A 19984-nucleotide genomic window follows, 5' to 3' on the forward strand; every position below is an offset into this window, starting at 1 on the left:
TAAGGGATCACCAGCCCGACTTCTAGGTGTGCTATTTGGAAGGTAGATGGAAAAGTGAGGGGGAGGAAACCCTTGCAATCAAGGGTCTGAGGAAAGTGAATAATAAAGTCTATGGCTCTGGTTTCACTCCTTGTTTCAAGGCACCATGTGATAAATTCTTAGGGAGTGGCTTCTGGGGGGAGGAGAGAAGAAAAAAATCCAACTGGGATGCAAGAGAACTAGAATAGAGATCCCTCCCTAAACCCCACCGGGCAAAGATATCTAATGATCTCCTTCCTGCTCCAGAGCCACCAAGGGGCAGCCACTGGACATGTAACATTGCTCCCCCACTTATCTCCTACCCAGCTCCACAAGTCCAGCCACACTTACTGTTTCTGTACATTTACCCACTGGAGGCTACTGATGCAGCCTCATGGCGCGCGCACGCACGCATGCACTCTCTCTCTCAAAAAGGGATGCAAGTTCACAGGCAGTGAGAAAGGAGGCAGAGTGCTTTGGCCAGGAAGTTCTCTAGTTTCTAGAATAGAGAAGGTCCTAAGAAATTCCTCTTCAACTCTCAGAAAAAAAGTTAAAAACAGACATCTAAATTCCCCCTCTCAAGGTCTGAATGTGCATTTTCATCCCAGCTCTAACATTTCAAAAAGAGACTTAACATTATGCCACAAAATTATTTAACAGGCCCCGAATATTAAAGTGTCTGCCCTAGAAGTAGCACACAAAACCCTACAAATAACCCTTTGGAAGGGTCCAGATCACAGGCCTCCAAGTCGTCTGAAAACCAAGGGCCTACTCCTGCTGCCATTGAAGTCAATGAAATTTTGCCAACGACTTCAGTTTAAACAGGCCCCAAGAGTTTTAATTCTGTGATCTAAATGCAATACACACTACCTAGATTTCTACTGCTCTCAATACTCTTGCAATGGGGAAGGGAAGAGGGAGTTGTGGTAATTTATGATTTCCTTTGACACTGTCAGAATCTGCTAGGGATTTTAAGTCTGCACTGTTGTAAATTTAAGTACAAGAGTTTATGTAGGACCTGCACAAAAAAAACAACAAAAAAAACCACTATGTTTGTCCATACTCTCCTTGTTGAATGTGCCATAGAAACTACTAAACAAACTCTCCCAGGTGTGTGTAACAGTCATAATACAGGTGAACATACCAAAAACAGTAATTAATTTCACATTCAGTCACAAAGACACACGGAAGGAAGACATTTTGCCAAACAGAAAATAATTTTTCTCTGGTGAGGTTTTAGTTTTTTCTAGCCACAAACTATAGGAGAGGAAAAACACACAAAAGCATCACTCCATGGAAACAAGTTAAGAACTTTCCTCAAAGTGAATATTTTTAGGTTACTAACTGCCTTGCAAAACTAGAATCCATTTCAGAATTCACTTTTTGTCTCAGACTCAGGAGGCACAGCTCCCCAAGTCTGCAGTGAAAATGGTGGTCTCCCCAACGCTGCTTCAGCCATAGGTACCAGGGCTGGATACAAGCCTAATAGGTATGGTGGGCAGAGATACTAAAGAAGCTGTAGCTTAGCGAGGAGTGAGACAAGGAGAAGAGGTTATTCCTTTGATCCAACTGGGGCTTAAGATGCTATACACTGAATGGAAATAACTGCTGTAAGCCACTGGTTATACAGCGTTCTTTCCTTGCTAACTGGATATGCTTTCTGCTAGAGACTTGATTGAAGTATCTTAACAAGACTAAAGGCTAAGTTACTGACTTTACTAACACTTAGTGACAACTGTAAGCCATCCCAAAGACAAGTGGTTCTCAGTCAGTCAGTCACCCATATATTTTCATTCAGTACCCGGGTGACAAGGTCACCAATATGTTCACATAACTTGGAAATGAAAGACCAAAGAAAAAAGTGTGACTTATCCTGGAAGCTGTGAAGCTTTAATTATTGTAGATTAAATATTCTCCACTTTCAGCTGTTTATGGGAAATACAAGCTACTCTGGTGAAATATCAACAATAAAGGAAGATGGGTCAAGGCCCTTTTACTCCAGTCAGCAGCAAACATGGCTATAGACACAATGAGGTAATAAGACTGGCACACACACCAGCCTGGGACTGCACCCCATATATAAAGAGCATTTGTCTTTAATCAAGGAGACATGAAGGGGGCAAATCTGATGAAGTGGACTGAGCCTCAGAAGAAAGATCTGTCTCTATTTCAGAAGGCCAGGACTGAACACTGAGATTCCCATCTACTGTACAGTCCACCTTACCTAAGGATTATTTGGATCAGCTGCCAATTACCTAGAAAGGAAATAGTCTCTTCTTGGCTAAAGGGGAACAATTTATCCTGGAGACAGTTCTAGAACACTGGCCCTGAGTAGAGCTCTCCAAATGAGAATCAATGACATCAGCGGTCTCTAGAATACCTGGTATATATACACAGAGATCAGACGTGTCTTCCTTATTTATTAAGTCCTGTTTCAGACTGCGGCTGGTGGCCTAGACAGTGCATCACTCATTCCTCTAGTCTTTCAGATGCAGGCAGGACCCTCCAAAATATGTAGCAAAGGGCCAAATACATAGCAGTCACTGATGCACTGCACAGTGGGGGGGGAGGGGGGGAGGGGAGATGGAGATTTACAGTCAGAAGCAGAATATTTAAGTGGTGGGGCAGGACCCTGCCCCACATCTGGTGTTTAGGAAGTTGAGAGCCAGACTGAGTAAAAAGAAGGGTTTCCTTGCATTAGCTGATCAGGCCCTGGGGGAAAGGTTGTGGAAGGAAGCAACTTGAGAGGGAGGTACCTGCCCTGGCACTTCAAAGAGGGCTTGGGGAGGAAGCAGGCATCCCTGCCCAGGCTGTTAGGGGGTGAGGGAGAGAGGAACCCCTGCCCAGGCCGCTCAGAAGGAAAGGGAGGGCCTTACCCTTAAAAAAAATCCTGCTTCTCTTCCTCCTTGCAGGGCCCCTCCACTGATGCTACTTGGAATTAGGAGGCTACTTTACCTTCCAGCTCCTCCAGGACTGAGCCATTCTGCTCTTCACTCCCCTCTCCCTTCCTGGGAAGAGAAAAGAGCTACAGCTGCTTGCCTCTGTGCCTCTTAAAGGAGGAGCAGCCCTGCTCCTCATCCCTCACCTCTTAGCACAGCAGTAGTGCTCCCTGCCTCCTTCCTCTTCTGAAGAACAACACGAACACATGTTGGTGCCTGAGCCTATGCTGCCTTGCCCTCCCCACCCACTACTGTTGACGCAGCAGACTGGCAAGGGCTGCTCAACTGTACATCTTCCTCTGCTCTTACCTCCCTGACCTACTCATTCCTCCTGAGTGCTTAAGTAGGCAGAGCAGATAAAAAGAAGGGCCTCAATTAAGAGGTATGGAATCAGCAGGGAATTAATGGGCTTCTTAGGAGGGTGAAGACTTTGACTTTATACATAACACTAACACTATCTGCAGCGAGGGCTGTATCTGCACAGAAGGGCAATATCTGGAGGGTGTCAGACTGGAACTTCACCAGAATCATCATGCACAAAGCCACTAACTCCAAACAGATGTACCACAGAGCACATTCAGCAGCTACACTGAATGAGAATGTTATTGAATAAAAATCAAATAAATACTCATTTCAAATCTTAAAAAGTTACAAATAAATACCCTTTAAAACCCAACTGTTTACAGATTATTGTGATCCTTGCTTATTCCTGCCAAGAGCTGAACAGAGGCTGACCACTAATGCCATTACTAACCCCTGAGGTGGGCCAGGGAGCTGCATTCCTCAATAGGTTAGGAGTTAGCAATGACTTCAGGGACTCACTAACTCCAGGCAGGTATATAAGGGAAAGGATGATCCCATATTTTTCAGATGCAAAGTGTGTTGACCTGGGATCATTAACAGTTTTACATTAACACAAGAGGCTGTAGCTCAACTTTCCCCACAGGTAAGAGAAACTGTTGTTGGTGACAGGAGTTTCACACATCCCCACTGTCAGGATGATCTTTATCCACCTCCCCATCCATACCTACTTTCCCTTTCCTATGGAGATCTTCCTATTGATTACTTCTGCAAGGCTCCAAAATAAAGGTTTCACATGATTGGGTCTGGCACTTGTGACATAACTACACCACAAATGGGGTCAGAGGATGCAGGCTGCAACTCAGGTAGTTGGAGGGATGAGTCCCCACTCAGATTACTGGAGGCTTGGCTAGTGTGTGAAGCACAGCAGTGCAGCTAGGATGCAGCTGGAGTGCGCCTGTGGTACAGGTGGCTTGCCTCCTAGCAAAGCATGGTTGGCAGTTACCTCCTGGTGATCCAGAGGTGGCAGGAGAGTTTGAGAATTTTTTTTTTTTTTTTAAATAAAAGGGTATTTCAGCTTCAGTTCATACAAGTGAAACAGAAAGAAATGCTACCACCTGAATCTGCCCTCTGACAATTTACTGGCTGTCATGAAAAGTCCCAGCCTGATGCCTGCACAGAGCAGGCTTCCTGAAATTTAGAGCAAGAGGAGTTGCCTTTGGACGACTGAGCAGTCACAGCTACCGTTTCCTGTGAGTAAGCTAGGAGGGAATGGGGGAAACCCTGCTCTCTTGTGGATAAGAACAGAGAGTCAAGTGTCACTTGGCCATTGGGCAGTGCCAGTTAGGGGGTGTCAGTCCCGGCTGGCAGCCTGCGTTACTCAGTGTTACCTGCCTGCTGTCTCTGCTCCCTCCACTCCTTCAGCTGGTGTAATAGACATGAAAGAAAAGAGTCTTGTTGCGTAGGAGGGAGTAGGAGTTGTCAAATTTGAGCAGGTAGATGCCCTCGCCCGGGTAGTCATGGGTGCCTGCCTGCACATCCCGGTGACTGTCCCTTCGGTACACAGGCATGATCTCCCCATAGCGGTTTCGTAGATAGCTTTTAGAGCCCCTCTCCACATCTCCAACTGGGGTGAGTCCTGAGTGGGAGAGAGGAGACAAGCAATCAGACAAACCAGAGGGGAAATGATCAATAAGGCATGGTTACGTAACAGGGACGTGAGATCTAGCTAATAAAGACTGGCTGAGATACTCACCCTGTCCAATGCACAACCCAAATTCTCTCTACATAGGAGACTTGCTTTGAGAGGGGGCACCCTTTGGGACTGATGCACTGGGGAATAGTTTGAATTCCCCCACCACCACTTTCCTCCTTGTCCTCTTCACCCAGCAGACACCTTTAAACAGCAGGGTCTCCTCAAGATGGCCTAATGCCAGAGAGAAATTGATTGTGGAGGAATGGTGGAGGAATGCAATGGAGAGAGTTTCACCTCTGGCCTTGGTGGTCTCTCTCCCTTCTCTTCTACTTCTTCAAGAGGATTCCTCAGTGGGGCTTAATTTAGTCACCATTGGTCCTGAGATGGGACCTGCATTGGTCTTGAGTATCTGTACCTAGAATGTGCAGGGAGTCTCAAGACATCTGCAGCATGCCCTTTGCGTGCAGTCAACAAGAACTACTGATACAGTGAGAAAAAAACCACTACTCTCCAACCCAGGAATTTCATAAGCATCACAATCTGTTAGGCTGATGATCAAAGAGTTAAATCAGAGTCTCATACTGTACTCTGATCCTGTTACAGGTTAGAAACTGAACAAGGGATAGAAAACAGAGTGGAAGCAAGTGATCAATGTTCAATATGCAAGGATATGCTGTGTTACAGGTGGAGCATACTTCTGGGGTGGGGGAGAAAAGCAGCCATTAGGAAGTGTCTTCTCATTGTGGTTTAGCTTTGGGACTCCAAAAAGGTTGCAGTTGACATGTAGTTTGATTACCCAAAGTGGTGAGGAATTATAGTACCTGATTTGGAGGTACTTGGGTACCATGGTGATGAACACAACATTAATTTCTCTTGTAAAGTTTTGCACTGACCTTCAATCTCATCTTCCTCCTCTTCATCTTCCTCATCACTTGATTCACTGACTTGCACAGTAATGGCAGTACTGGTGACAGGAGTCCAGTCAAAATAGACCCCAAAGCCAATGTCATAATCATCTGTAGCAAACTCCCAGCAAACACGCTTCCCATTTGGGTGTGTTGGCACCCGGACTGTCACTACTTCACCCCGTTTCACCACCATCTGAGCATTCTTCTCCTTTCCCATTTTGGCTTTGAATTCCCTTATCTTGCAAGTGGTCCAAGTGGAGGGTGGAGCCAGAGGAGGAGGCTGAGCTGAAAAATAAAAGACAAGCCACTCATCACTGTTCAGAAGGCAACCAGAGAGAGTTCTGCTAACAAGAGGGCTATTCCTGATAAAGCTCTTGAACTCAAATCTTTACCTTCCATCTCCTCTCAAGGCAAGGACAGGTGCCTTCCATTAGCACTGCCCTCAGAACTGGACATACTACTCGCCTGGATTTCCCTTCCAACTGTCTCCCCTCCCTCCAGAGCTTGCAAAGCCATTCTCTGAATTAGCTTATTATCTAGAGGCACAGAGTCAGACTGCCAAAGTTAGGTACAGGCCTAACTAAAAGTTCTGTCCCATCAAGGGCACTACACAATACTCCAGCACCTCAGCTCCACCTATGGCTTAATTCCGCTGCTTCCACACAGACACTCAACAGTGGCAGGTAGAGTTACTGGGCAGCACAACATGATGACATAGCCTAAGAATCCAGATAGAAACCAACCAGCATCATGCATGCATGAATGCAGAAACTGCCTTCTCAGCTGACCCAAAGCCTACATAATTCAATCCAAAATTCCTAAGAATGGAGGAGTGGAAGGGGCTCACATGGCTTATTCTTCACATCCAGAGACATAACCTGCCCCATGAGTCATGGGGTTTGTCTAGAAGCTCTGAGAATCTCCTACTGATTTAGCTCCACTAGTGGAAGTGCCAGTGTAGAGAAGATACTAGCATTTTCCCCACCACGTACAGACTTGCTCTCAACAGGGTTATAAACTATGACACCTCATTGACACTAAAGGTTCCCTGCTACCACTAATGGGAAATTCTAAGCAAACCTCTGTAGACCACCCTGAAGGAGTAACTGTACATGCATCCAAATGCCAACCATGGAACACAGCACACATTAAATAAGAGCAGAATAGTGAGGGAGGATAAACAGATGAGGCTAGGTCAGGTGAACACTATCTTGGACTTATGATGGCAAGAGACATCTTGAGTCCTGGAAGGGAAGCAGAGAGAAGAGATAACAGCAACAGTCCTGACCCTATCACCAGTCCCCTTTCTATTTCAAAGGTTTCCACAAATATCCAAATCTCTCTCAAACACCTTGGGTAGTCAGCCATTGCCCAATTTATTTTAAATCTAAAATCTATTCTCTTCCAGGCTAAGATCTATTACCAATCTCACAGGTCCTTTGTCTGTAGTAGCCCTTTCTCCTGGTCAGTCTTCATGTGTTGGGGGGTGGGAAGAGAGAGAAAGAGAGTATGAGTGAATGCAGTATCTGGCCCTAACATGGCCTCCTCCACTCTGTCTGTTCCTAGATTTCTCTATGGCCTATTTGATAGCTCACCCACCAATTCACCTGCCCCAACACACAGCCGGATCCAATCTATTCTAGATGCAGACACGTGCTTCCCATTAAATGCTGTACTGAGTAATAGTCGGGCACTGACAGGAGAAAGGACTTCACTAACTTTCTTGCTCTCAGCTTCCTACTCAGAAATCTTCTCACTCCTGTGTCTGTGAGCTAAGATTTATAAGGAGAGGAGAGTTTGTTTTTAAACTGCTTTATTTAGGGCTTGTTTTCACAACCGGGGTAAGTAGGCCTAAGTTACGTTACTCCAGTTATGTGAATAACATAGTTGGAGTCGACATAGTTTAGGTCAACTTACCGCGGTGTCTTCACAGTGCTGTGTTGAGGGTACCTTACTCTTTTCAGGGAGCTGGAGTACTGGGGTTGACCAGAGGGCTCTGCTGTCAGTTTAGCAGGTCTTCACTAGACCTGCTAAATCAATTGGATGCATCGATTGCAGCAGTGTGGATCTCCCCATGGTGAAGACCAGCCCTTGGAAATGTTTCAGCAGGTGCACACTCTAAAGAGATAGGTAGTTGAGGAGGGGGTATGTGACCCAGATGGCAGGCTAGGTACTCAGTGACAATTAGAGTGCAGAGCACTGGAGAAGGCACACAATACTAAGTGATGTGACGTGTCCAGAAGCTACTTAAAGCAGTGACTTGTCCAGGGCCACACAGCAAATCAGTGGCAAATCTGGGAGTATCACCCAGAAGTCCTGAATAGGGGTCCCCTACATTAGCCACTAGACCACTCCCAGTGATACAGAGCTGATAATGTCTAGTGGACTGCCTCTGCCCACCCTACTGAAAGAGAGCATTAACAGTTCCAATCCTACTGCCATAGGAGATCTGTGTTACAGGCTTCATTCCTACCCAAGGGAACTACTACCATCACAGGCCTCACCTTTCCTCTGCTCATCAAGGAGATCTGTAGTCTCCAGCTCTGCAGACAGGACATCCACTGCACCTGTGTGTTCCGACTGTATCATGACTATATCCCCTGGTCCTTGTGGGGCACGGTACTTGGTCATCCGCACTACAGCCTCCTGTGCGGGGAACATAAGAAAGTTCCTCAGTGGCTCTGGGGGCCTCCAGTTGGATTTTAAATGGTTTGTCAGGGATCGACGGAGAAGGAACCATTTCCATGAACTCACATCAATTTCCCACATCACAACTCACATCAAATTGGGTTTCTGTTACAAGTATAAAGTATTTACTAAATAATTGGCTGGCTCAAAGGACAGTTTTGTGCATGGCCTTCTCTTCCTCCAACACTGTGAAACTCTCGAGTCAAATGCTGCACTGTGCTAGTGTCCTCTGGTCTTCCAAGGAAGCATCATCTGTGGAGATGTTTACACTGTCTCAGAGTTTGGGGGCTACCATTGCTCTATTTGGTAAAAGATTCCAAATCTACCCAGATGCCCTTTCTAGTGCTGAAGCTGCTCCAGCTCTAGGAATCAGCCTCTTCAGTTTTCCCAGTGCTTAGACTGCAGTCACAATTAAACAGATGCCTGCTAAGAACTTGTTAAAACGTTGCCCAGCTTAACATAGTGCTGCCAATACCCACTCCTCACATAGGCAGACACAGAGTTTATGGTGCAAGAGTATTATTACACAATCTCTCTCCAAAGTTGTATTTGAAATTACCAGGCATTGTTTGTTCCCTGAAAGAACTATAATATTGCTTCTTCACCACCCCAAAATAAATCTGCTACAGTAACTCCTCACTTAATGTTGTAGTTATGTTCCTGAAAAATGTGACTTTAGGCAAAACAATGTTAAATGAATCCAATTACCCCATAAGAATTAATGTAAAGGGGAGGCAGGTTAGGTTCCAGGGGAAAAAAATTTGCCATACAAAAGACATTATATATATACACACAGTACAAGTTTTAAACAATGTTAAAAAAACAGTTTAATATTGTACACAGCAATGAATGATTGTAAAGCTTGGTTGAGCTGGTGGAGTAAGCGAGTAGAATATTTCCCAGGCAATGCCTTTCTGCTAAATGATGAACTAGCACTCGGCTGAGACCTCAAGGGTTAATACGCTGTAGCCTCACACTCTACAAGGGAGCATGGACTGAGGCAGAAGGGAGGAAACATAATAGATGCAGGGCAGTAGCTGCAAACACTTCCCTGCAAAAACTGAACATGATGAACCTACGCTATCCAGTTGGAGCGCACCATTCCTTCCTCCTGACAGCACATGCACAGCTGCTGATTTTCCAAAGTGTTGGGGGGGTGGGGTGTGCATGAGAGATAGAGAGAGACATGCATTACCCCTTTAAGTACGCTAACCCCACTTCAAGTACATTGCCCCTTTTAAGCAGATCAGCCAGTTCAGAAATGAAGCAACAGCTTCCTGCAAACTCCCTCCCCCAGCTCCCCCGCTTCTGTCCCCAAGCCCTGTGACTGTCCCCTCCTTCACTTTGTGGAGAGGGGGTATGGAGCAGGAGGGCAGGAACAGGGGGACATCCTGACATCAACACCCTTCTCCCTCCCTTCCCCAGCAAGCAGGAAACTCTGCCTAGGAGCTGCTCCCAGGAGGGCAGGTCAGGAGCAGCACGGCAGTGGGAGGAGAGCCACCTGAACTGCTGCTGGGCAGCTGCGGAGCCACATATCTTACAGGGAATTTAGGGGAGCCGATGGGGTGGGGCAGCTCTTCCAAAGAATCCGGCAAGCAGTGGACAAAGCAGGCAGCTGCCAAATGACTTACAAGGAAGCCCTGCGCAACTTTAAACAAGCATGTTTCCTAATTGGTCAGCAACATAACAACGTTAATTGGGACAACATTAAGTGAGGAGTTACTGTATATTTGTTTATTTAAAATTAAAAGGAACTCCCTGAAGCACTAGACAAAAGCCAGTAACTGAAAATAGTCTTGAAGCCTTAGGAAAAGACGGTTACTCACCATTGTAACTGTTGTTCTTTGAGATGTGTTGCTCATATCCATTCCAATTAGGTGTGCGCGCGCCGCGTGCACATTCGTCGGAAGATTTTTACCCTAGCAACACCCGGCGGGTCGGCTGGCCGCCCCCTGGCGTGGCGCCGCTATGGCACCGAATATATACCCCTGCCGACCCATCCGCTCCTCTGTTCCTTCTTGCCGGCTACTCCGACAGTGGGGAAGGAAAGCGGGTCTTGGAATGGATATGAGCAACACATCTCGAAGAACAACAGTTACAACGGTGAGTAACTGTCTTTTCTTCTTTGAGTGCTTGCTCATATCCATTCCAATTAGGTGAATCCCAAGCCTTACCTAGGTGGTGGGGTCAGAGTGAGAAACTGCAGAGTGCAGGACTGCCAAGCCAAAGGCTGCATTGTCTCTGGATTGTTGTACCAGGGCATAATGGGAAGTAAAGGTGTGCACCGAAGACCATGTAGCTGCTCGGCATATCTCCTGGATAGGCACTCGAGCTAAAAAGGCGGCCAACGAGGCCTGGGCCCTGGTCGAATGTGCGGTAACGTGGCCCGGAGAGGTGTGAGCTAGATCATAGCAAGCCCGGATGCATGCCGTTACCCAGGACGAAATCCTCTGGGAAGAAACGGGCTGGCCTTTCATCCGGTCTGCCACTGCAACAAAAAGAGTTGGGGCGTTCTACGGAAAGACCTAGTACGGTCAATATAGAAGGCGAGCGCCCTACGGACGTCCAGCGAGTGCAACTGTTGCTCCCTACGTGATGTATGGGGCTTGGGGAAAAAGACCGGGAGGAATATGTCCTGGTTGAGATGAAAGGACGAAACTACTTTGGGGAGGAACGCCGGATGTGGGCGTAACTGCACCTTGTCTTTGTGGAATATAGTGTAAGGTGGGTCCACCACCAGAGCTCGAAGTTCAGAGACTCGTCTCGCCAATGTAATGGCTACGAGGAAGGCTGTTTTCCACGATAAATATAAGAGTGAGCAGGCTGCCAGTGGTTCGAAAGGGGGGGGCGGGAGGGGAACATAAGCCTCGTCAAAGCTAAAATTGAGGTCCCAGGAAGGGGCGGGGCGTCGTACCAGAGGAAAAAGATGCTCCAGGCCTTTGAGGAACCTGGAGACCATAGGGTGGGAGAAGACAGAGTAACCTCCCTCTCCGAGGTGGAAAGTCGAGATAGCTGCTAAGTGTACTCGCAGAGATGAGGTCGCGAGTCCCTGCTGCTTGAGATACCAGAGGTAGTCCAGGATATTAGGGATGGGAGCCTCTGTAGGAGCAACATTCTGCGACTGACACTAGCAAGAGAACCTTTTCCACTTGGCTAAGTAAGTAGACCGAGTAGACGGTTTCCTGCTACCCAGGAGAACCTCCTGCACCGGGGCCAAGCAGCGTAATTCCAACGGGGTTAACCATGCAGGAGCCACACTGTTAGGTGGAGGGACTGCAAGTCTGGGTGGAGAAGCCTGCCATGGTCCTGCATGATCAGGTCCTGATGGAGGGGCAGGGGGATTGAGTTGGCCCTTGAGTGGTCCAGCAACATGGTGTACCAGTGTTGCCGGGGCCAGGCAGAGGTGATCAGAATCAGTCGAGCCCTGTCCTTGCGAAGTTTCAAGAGAACCCTGTGCACCATCGGGAAGGGGGGAAGGCGTAAAGCAGGTGGTTCGCCCAAGAGATTAGGAAGGCATCCGATATCGAGCCCGGGGCGAGACCCTGGAAGGAGCAGAACCTCTGGCACTTCCGGTTGTTGCGGGAAGCGAAGAGGTCTATGTGGGGAAAGCCCCACTTCTGGAAGATGGAATGGGCAACGTCCGGGCGAAGCAACCACTCGTGGGTGAGGAAGGATCTGCTGAGATGGTCCGCTAGTGTATTCCGGACTCCAGGGAGAATATAGACCTGGTGGCATCCTGACTGGCTATACAAAATTCCCACAGATGGATCGCCTCCTGACAAAGGGGGGAGGAGCGAGTCCCTCCCTGCTTGTTTATGTAATGCATTGCCGTTGTGTTGTCTGTGAGCACGAGAAAACAATGGCCCTGCAGATGATGTCTGAAGGTCTGGCAGGCGAGGCGGACTGCCCTCAGCTCCCTGACGTTTATATGCAGCGCTAGTTCTTGGGTCGACCAGAGGCCTTGCATGCGACGATGGCCTAGGTGAGCCCCCCAGCCAAGGGCTGCTTAAGGCGAAAGTCTCACTCCTTTTTTGTCCACGGCTTAAAAGATTTGTAAATGCGGCACTTATCTGAGAGATGGGATTCCCCCAGGCACTTTAGACATGAGTCGTGGGGGTCTCCCGTTGGCATCGGCCAGCGGCAAGCCGTGCACGGTTTGAAGCCCGGTGAGCCAGGCATGGGCCCGGGCACTGGGAGAGGGGAAGGGCTAATCCCCAACCCTCTAAAGCAAATACACTAACTATGTTAATAAAATTAATCATATAAACTACAACTATAACTATAAACTATAAGCTATATACACAAAAGTACTAGAACAGGTGAATCGCTAGGGAAGTGGAGAAGGCTAAGCCGCGCTCCACTGTTCCAACGACCGACACGGGCGGTAAGAAGGAACTGAGGAGCGGACGGGTCGGCAGGGGTATATATTCGGTGCCATTGCAGCACCACGCCAGGGAGCACCCAGCCAACCTGCCGGGTGTTGCTAGGGTAAAAATCTTCAGACGAACGTGCACGCGGCGCGCGCACACCTAATTGGAATGGATATGAGCAAGCACTCTGAGAAGAATGGTGGAAACTGAAAGGGAGCAGGGACTGGTCCAATACACTGAGGGAGAGAAACAAGTTCAGTTTTAAAGGTTAGATCATCACTCCTAACTCCCCCATTGTGCTGAAACAGCCATAACTAAATGTTCAGCGCCCCAGTTCCCCACATGCAGGCAGAGCAGCAGATGGGAAGAAACACTGCAGCATCTCGGTCTCACCTTTCAGAAATAAAAGTGGCAAGCCACCTACCTCCCTGGGGGGCTGAATCTGGTCAGCCAGCTTCTCTCCTTGTCTGGCCACATCCTGGTCCTCTGATGTACCATCATCTTTTCTAGAATCCTCTGCAGCATGCACGTTCACAGGTGATCCAATCGGCAGCCTCTCGGAGAAAGAGCACAATCAATTCAAGATGCTTGAAGAGCATGAGACACTGAGCCAGGTGGGCCAAGGGCAGGTGATGAGCCACCCCACTCAGGGGCTGGAATGCAAATAAGCCCATTTCCCTTAGTCTCCTAGAGCCAGCATTCACTGCATTAAAGCAAGAAGCTCTCTCTCAACCAAGTTCCACCCTCAGCCGCAGCCAGCTGTCCTCTTTAGCTCAAAGACAGAGTGAGCAACTCTGCTGAGCTCACTCCCCATTTATCATCCCTTAGGTAGCAGTGCTTCACTCCAGTTGAGCCCAGCAACATTCCTTTCATAGAAGGGCTACTTTACTAACATTGCACTGATGGCCGGGATCAGTGGTAGCATCTCAGAGAGAATTAACTCTCTCCCTGCTAGTCACCAATGGTAGAAAGCAAGTGAAGTTTTCAGTTTTAGGAATATGAGGTGCTTTGAGTAATGCTGGGACAGATGCTTCCAACGTAGCTTGGAACAGTCTAATAAAAACAGAATAGTCCTAATGCTTTCTGCACTGTTTCTGTAAATAAAGAGGAGGCTGGAAAAAGATAGACGTGACTGTCGTTCCTTAACTCAGCTCCCTTGAGGATGCGACCTTGGACCCTAAAAGAGGAGGAACCAAAACCTAACTAAATTCTCTTAAACTCATTTTTGCTGGTAGAAAAGGCATGTCCCACCACCAGTTTCCACTAAAAGAGTGGTTCAAATGATCTGATTATCAGGACACAGAGATAACCCCACTAGGTCGCTGAGCAGAAGAAAGTTAAAAAAAAGACCTTTTAAATAGGTTTTTGTTACAAAACGTAACTGTTTACAGCCATCCTTGTGGAAGCCTAAATCAAACATCTGAATTTATGCACCAACATCTTCCACTATGTTTTCTTTTCAAATCAATAGGTGGATGGCACAGACCTAGCTGGGGATCAAGCTCATCTAGCACACATGCATGCTACATAACCTGGTAGGTGGGTACAACATATCAGGTTCGCAGCATTCCCCACAAGGTGCTGGGGCTGACTCTGAATTTTTTGAAAAAACAGCACTGAAAATTTCGGATTTTGTGGAGAAGGTGAAAAGAGCTGCAGAAAATTTGTAAGCAGATTTAAGAAAAGAAAGTCAGCTCCCTCTTCAAGCTTCTTTTTCATATTGCTCACCACTCTCTTCCCTACAGAAAAAACCCTCAGACCTTAAACAGATTTAAAAGGAAACATTCGCATGGATTTCAAATGTAGGTTGGCATTTTACTTAATGCCCAACTAGTTTCTTTGGAGAAAATTAAATTGCATAAATTACCTAGAGCAGTGTTTCCCAAACTTGCGACGCCACTTGTTTAGGGAAAGCCCTTGGCGGGCCGGGCCGGTTTGTTTACCTGTCGCATCCGCAGGTCCGGCCGATCGTGGCTCCAACTGGCCACAGTTCACTGCTCCAGGCCAATGGGAGCTGCAGGAAGCGGCGCCCAGTATGTCCCTCGGCCCGCACCGCTTCCAGCAGCTCCCATTGGCCTGGAGCAGTGAACCGTGGCCAGTTGGAGCCACGATCGGCCGGACCTGCGGATGCGGCAGGTAAACAAACCGGCCCGGCCCGCCAGGGGCTTTCCCTAAACAAGTGGCATCACAAGTCTGGGAAACACTGACCTAGAATATATGACAAAATCAGATTGAAGCAAAAGTCTGTTTGCAGCCAACTGGGCTGCTGTACAGTCTCCTTGGATGAAATTGTAATTATGAAGCAGCAGGAATCTCAGTCTCTCCTGTGTTGCAGATTTCATTAGAATCAAAGCCAGGATTATTTCAAGTTGTGGTTTTTGTGAGGGATTTTTAAAAGGAGGACACTAATAACTGGTGAGACCCAAATTTTGACCTATTTAATTCATCTGTTTCTGAAAGTTTGTGTGTGTGTGTGTTGGGGGGAGGAGGGAGTGTGTTTTTTGGGGGTAGGAAAGGGAAAGTTAAGACAAAACCTTCAACAGGTTCAGAGAAAAGCTGAATGTGTGCAACTCTAATGTTCACAAACACCCCAACAAAAGCCAGGATGCATGCAGCCAAATGCTTACTGGCAATCCTCCAATAATAAATCAAACAATTGATATTCAGAGTATAAATTTTACTGAAAAAGCAGCAGCAAAAAAGCAGGTTTCTGATCCAACTTCCTTGGGGATTAGATACAGTGAGAATATTTTTTAAATTATTAAAAATATCCTTCAGCCAGAGCTCATACAATTTCCTGTTGGAAGTTAGTTAGCTCTGTGATCCAAATAACCTGATGTGAGTCATGGGTTACATTTTACTATTTTATAAGCATTAAAATAACCCCAAGTCAAGATGAATAGCTCTTCCAATATTGCCTACAGTGTACAGAACCTGCAACAGGAAGTTGAGGTCTCCAATGCCCTGGAGAGGAACAGCTGCCAGACACCACTGATCCAGAAGGAGGTGGGGGAGAGAGACCAATTATCCTCAACTTCCCTGACATTGAGGAACATTTAATGTGGGTCATCACACAAAAATCTTTTCCTACCTGCACTGAGAGGCCTCGGACACTGATGAGGCAACTGTCTGGGATGCAGATTCTGGTTTTGGGGTTGAATCTTCATTCTCTAGCAATGGGTGGAAGATGGAGAGAAGATTAAACAGCTTTTAACTTCTGAGACTGTGCAGACAATAAAGCAAAACTCTAGCTATCCAGAGTCACCAAGGTCATGCAGCCTTGGAGCCTAATGCTGGGCCTGGCAACCTTTTGTGCTGTATGCTCTCTCTCCCCCACAGCAGACAGAAAGGGTTTTTAATCCTTTCAATGACCTTAAGTGGAGGGTTTGGGAAAGATAACACAGTTTCTGACACAGGACATAGGGATCAATCAAAACAAATTTCTGTTCAGATGTATGCTCCAGGTTTCCCGCTAGTCTCCAGAACCCAGGGCAAGCTCTGTCCCCACAACTCCAGTGCATGCTCTACAGTCTTGCTGTCTGCTTCCATTACCCATAGAAGATCATTAAGTGGGCACTGACAGGCTCCCAATTACACTGATTTTTAAAGTTGAGCATTACAGTAAGAATTCTCTGTTACTTGTTTTTCACAGAGGGAATTTGGTGCTGGTGAAAGACAGCAGATTAATAGCCCCATACGGTTAAAGGCCTCTGATCCACAGAACAGGAACAGTCCAGGCATCATACCCCATTGCCAATCTTCTGCAATCTGATCTAGAGGAACTGCTTTTAAAGAGGAGAACAAACGCTAGTTTAAGGCCCATTCCTCTCTTCTGCCAAGAACAAGAATTAGTACCAGGGTTGTGAGGTATTTGTTTTGTTGCTTTTAAAGGAAAGCATTTTTCCACCAAGAAATGGATTGAAACCCACTGTCCCAAGCTTATAATGTTTTGTTTGGGTACAGGAGCCAAACAAATATTCATCTTTATGCTTATTAATTATCTGTTCTCTGATAATTTAGAAAAGAGAGCATGATGTTAAGAACTTTTTATTGGAAAGTAAACTCATTAAAGTATATTATATTTGGGACCTGAATAAGACTCTCAAAATCTGACGAGTGGTATGATTTGTATAATGGAGAAATAATTCTATTCACTCAAACTTTATAAGCAGAGCAATAGACAAGGTTGATTTTTTTAATTTATTGCTCATGCGTTCCTATTCTGGCCCCCCTAAGATTCTCCAAGGAAGATTACCTAAAAGGAACTTCCTTGCCTACAAAGACTGAACAGCCTAGATCTCAAGCACTACAGAATACAGCAGGAAACAATATTTCGTGCCCCTCCCCCTGCAACAGATTAGAGGGAACCTAGCAGATCTTTTATATCCATCATTCTCATGATTCGAGAACTGTTGACGTTACTGCACAGCTAGAATTTCTCTTCTACCTGGTAACCAACATGAGAACATTTTACTGCCAAGGGCTGGAGAAAATACGGCCTGAAGAAGCAACAGCCAGCAAGACAGTGTCATATGACTCAATTTGGCAGTGACGGATAAGCTAAATCAGACAAGTCCCACGTTCCTGAGTCTGGTTGTGGGGAGAAATTTTTCATCTGGTGACCTGACACAGGACTACAAAACGCTTCACACAGTCATGAACTAAACTAAAGAGATAAGGAAGTTTTTAAAAGGGGACATTAAAGGAGAAGTAAATGAAGGAGAGCGCTAGACTGGGGAGAGTAGGGAAGAGAACATGTCTCAAGTTCCAGAGAACTAGAGGGAGGTTATAGATACGACAATATCTAAACACAGGAGTAAACACCTTATGCAGAAATGTCTATAACAAAATAAAGCAAGACAAGGTGAGTGAGGTGATATATTTTATTGGACCCACTTGTTGAAAGAAACAAGCTTTTGAGCTTTCACAGAGCTCTTCTGAAGGTCTAAAGAAGAACTCTGTCTAAGCTCAAAAACTTGTATTTTTCCCCCAATAAAAGTCAGTCCAATAAAAGATAGGACATCACCCACCTTGTGTCTCATATCCTGGGACCAACACGGTTAAAACACCATTGCATATAACAAAATAAAGAAGTTGAGACCAAGACAGCAGATAGGAAGGTGGCGGTGGAAAGAGAACATTCCTCACACACATACAATAATAAACCACCCACTCAGTCAGAGAGAAAATAAACATCACAAGGTTTGCTCTCAAGGATGCCACAGACAGACATTCTCTGTCTGTAGTTCAAAGAAGAAATAAATTCTAGACTCACAGGGCCTTCAAACTGAGGCCCAGTATTCTATCTTCTTGAGGAGGCACATGGGATATGGTCAGGAGCTCTTACCACACTCAACTCCATAGCAGGAGATTTCGATTTCACATCAGGTACTAAACATTTTGCATGTCTAAGGTGCATTTAATAAATCTCATAAGCCCAGGGAAAAGGTCAGTATTACTAGCCACATTTTACAAATGAAAAAAATGAGGCAAAGTGGGGGAAATTGGCTTGCTCAGGTTATACAGTAAATCAGTGACAAAAATGTATTTAGAATCCAGAAATCTCAAGTATTAACCCTATACTAAACAATGTTCCTTTTTTAAAACCAAACAAAAAAACCAAACAAACTTAATTGGTTCCCTGTAATGAGCTGTATTGCTTTGTTAGTCTAAAGATTGTAGTGGAGTCTTTACTGGTGCCTGGAGACCAAAGTGCTAGGAACTTAAGCAAATCAAAGTTATTATTATCTCCTTTACATGAGGCAATGCTTACACCATAGTACACTTCTCTAAATATAAAGCAGCTGGTACACTAGGGAACAGAGAAACAACCCAGTACCCTGAGGGATAGAGGCTATTGGAAACCAACTAATGATAAACAACAGTATCAATCAAGAGGCAGGTTAGGGTTGGTCTATGCTTAACAGTTATGTTGGCATTGGTAGGTCAGTGAGGCATGTGGAAAAAAACCAACAAAACTCTGCAGTGTAGTTTCAGCTATGATGGAAAAGGGCTTCTGTCGACATAGACAACATCGTTCGGGAAGGTGTGTTCCTAGACTGACAGAAAGGCTCCTTCCATGGGGTGTGTCCATACTAGTGGGCTATGTCAGCACAGGATCTGTAGCGTAGAGATAGCCGAGGGGGCTGTGCTGAGATTACTATGCCATCACAGGCTAGGCTATGCAGTGGAGACATACCCTTAGACCTCAAAAGAGGTCAGCAGCAGCTGTGTTAACTTCTTCCCAAGCCCTCAGCCAACCCGGTTCTAAAGACGGGTACTGAAAACAGTGTGCTAGGACGTAGCAGCTGCAGAAAGCTCCGATTTTGCAGCAACAGCATAAGTGGAGTGAAAGCAGACTACTGGCGGTAACGCTCCTAAATCCCCTTCGGAAGCTCCCACTCCCAGCTCACTCTCCCTATTGCTGCTCCTTGCGGTGTACCAGGCACTATACTTCCTTGGCTGCCTGGCAAGCACCGCAGATCCCACCCTAGGAGAGGGGAGAGCAGGCGAGATGGAGGGAGGGAAGGAACACCGTCAACCCGCGGTGCTCTCGCAGGGAGGCGCTGCTAGGCTGCCACACCCAGTGCACACGAGTCCCAGCTTCACACCCACAGCTCAGCCGGTGTCCCTCAGCCGCGGCCTGCAGCAACTCCTCCAGCCCCCAAGCGCAGCGGCCAAGACACCCGAGGGACCGGAGCGGGGAGCAGGAAGAGCCCGCGCCCCGGGGTCCAAGTGCGGGAGGCGCGTCCCGGTGCCCGCCAGTACCTGGAGTCTCAGAAGGCGGAACAGGAGGTGAGCGGCGGCCCTGCGCGTCCCCCTCGGACACGGAGCAGCGGCGGCCTCCTGGCTCCCCAGCCGCGGGGGGCTCGAAGCAGGAGCCGGCGGCAGCCACCAGCACCTCCGACATGGGCAGCCGGCGAGGGTGGACGAGGCGGCGGAAAGATCCGAAGCTGTCAGCAGCTCCCAGAGGCTGAAACGGCGCCGGCGGAAGCAGCCGAGCCTGGGCGGAAAGAGCCGAGGGCAGACCACCTGGGCGCCGCGCGCCTATCGCCCCCCGGCCCG

The 19984-nt window shown here is 47.1% G+C and overlaps 1 protein-coding gene across 3 annotated transcripts; it reads right to left on the reverse strand.

Annotated features, from left to right (window-relative positions):
• Window positions 1–3542: 3542 nt before the first annotated feature.
• TMED8 (transmembrane p24 trafficking protein family member 8) lies at window positions 3543–19829 on the reverse strand. Of its 3 annotated transcripts, none has more exons than XM_032801877.2 (6): window positions 19688–19829; window positions 16011–16089; window positions 13344–13473; window positions 8366–8507; window positions 5847–6146; window positions 3543–4896 (listed from the first exon to the last, which is right to left on the reverse strand). In XM_032801877.2, exons 1-6 carry the CDS (start codon window positions 19827–19829, stop codon window positions 4679–4681), a joined length of 1011 nt encoding a protein of 336 aa, XP_032657768.1. In that variant the 3' UTR covers window positions 3543–4678. The 3 variants fall into 3 exon arrangements, with proteins under 3 accessions (XP_032657768.1, XP_074921685.1, XP_074921684.1); XM_075065584.1 differs by lacking the exon at window positions 19688–19829 and adding an exon at window positions 19333–19418; XM_075065583.1 differs by lacking the exons at window positions 13344–13473; window positions 16011–16089; window positions 19688–19829 and adding an exon at window positions 9629–9743.
• Between the last annotated feature and the right edge of the window lie 155 nt (window positions 19830–19984).

Source organism: Chelonoidis abingdonii, chromosome 4 (assembly GCF_003597395.2).
Source record: "Chelonoidis abingdonii isolate Lonesome George chromosome 4, CheloAbing_2.0, whole genome shotgun sequence".
NCBI classification, from domain to species: domain Eukaryota; kingdom Metazoa; phylum Chordata; order Testudines; family Testudinidae; genus Chelonoidis; species Chelonoidis abingdonii.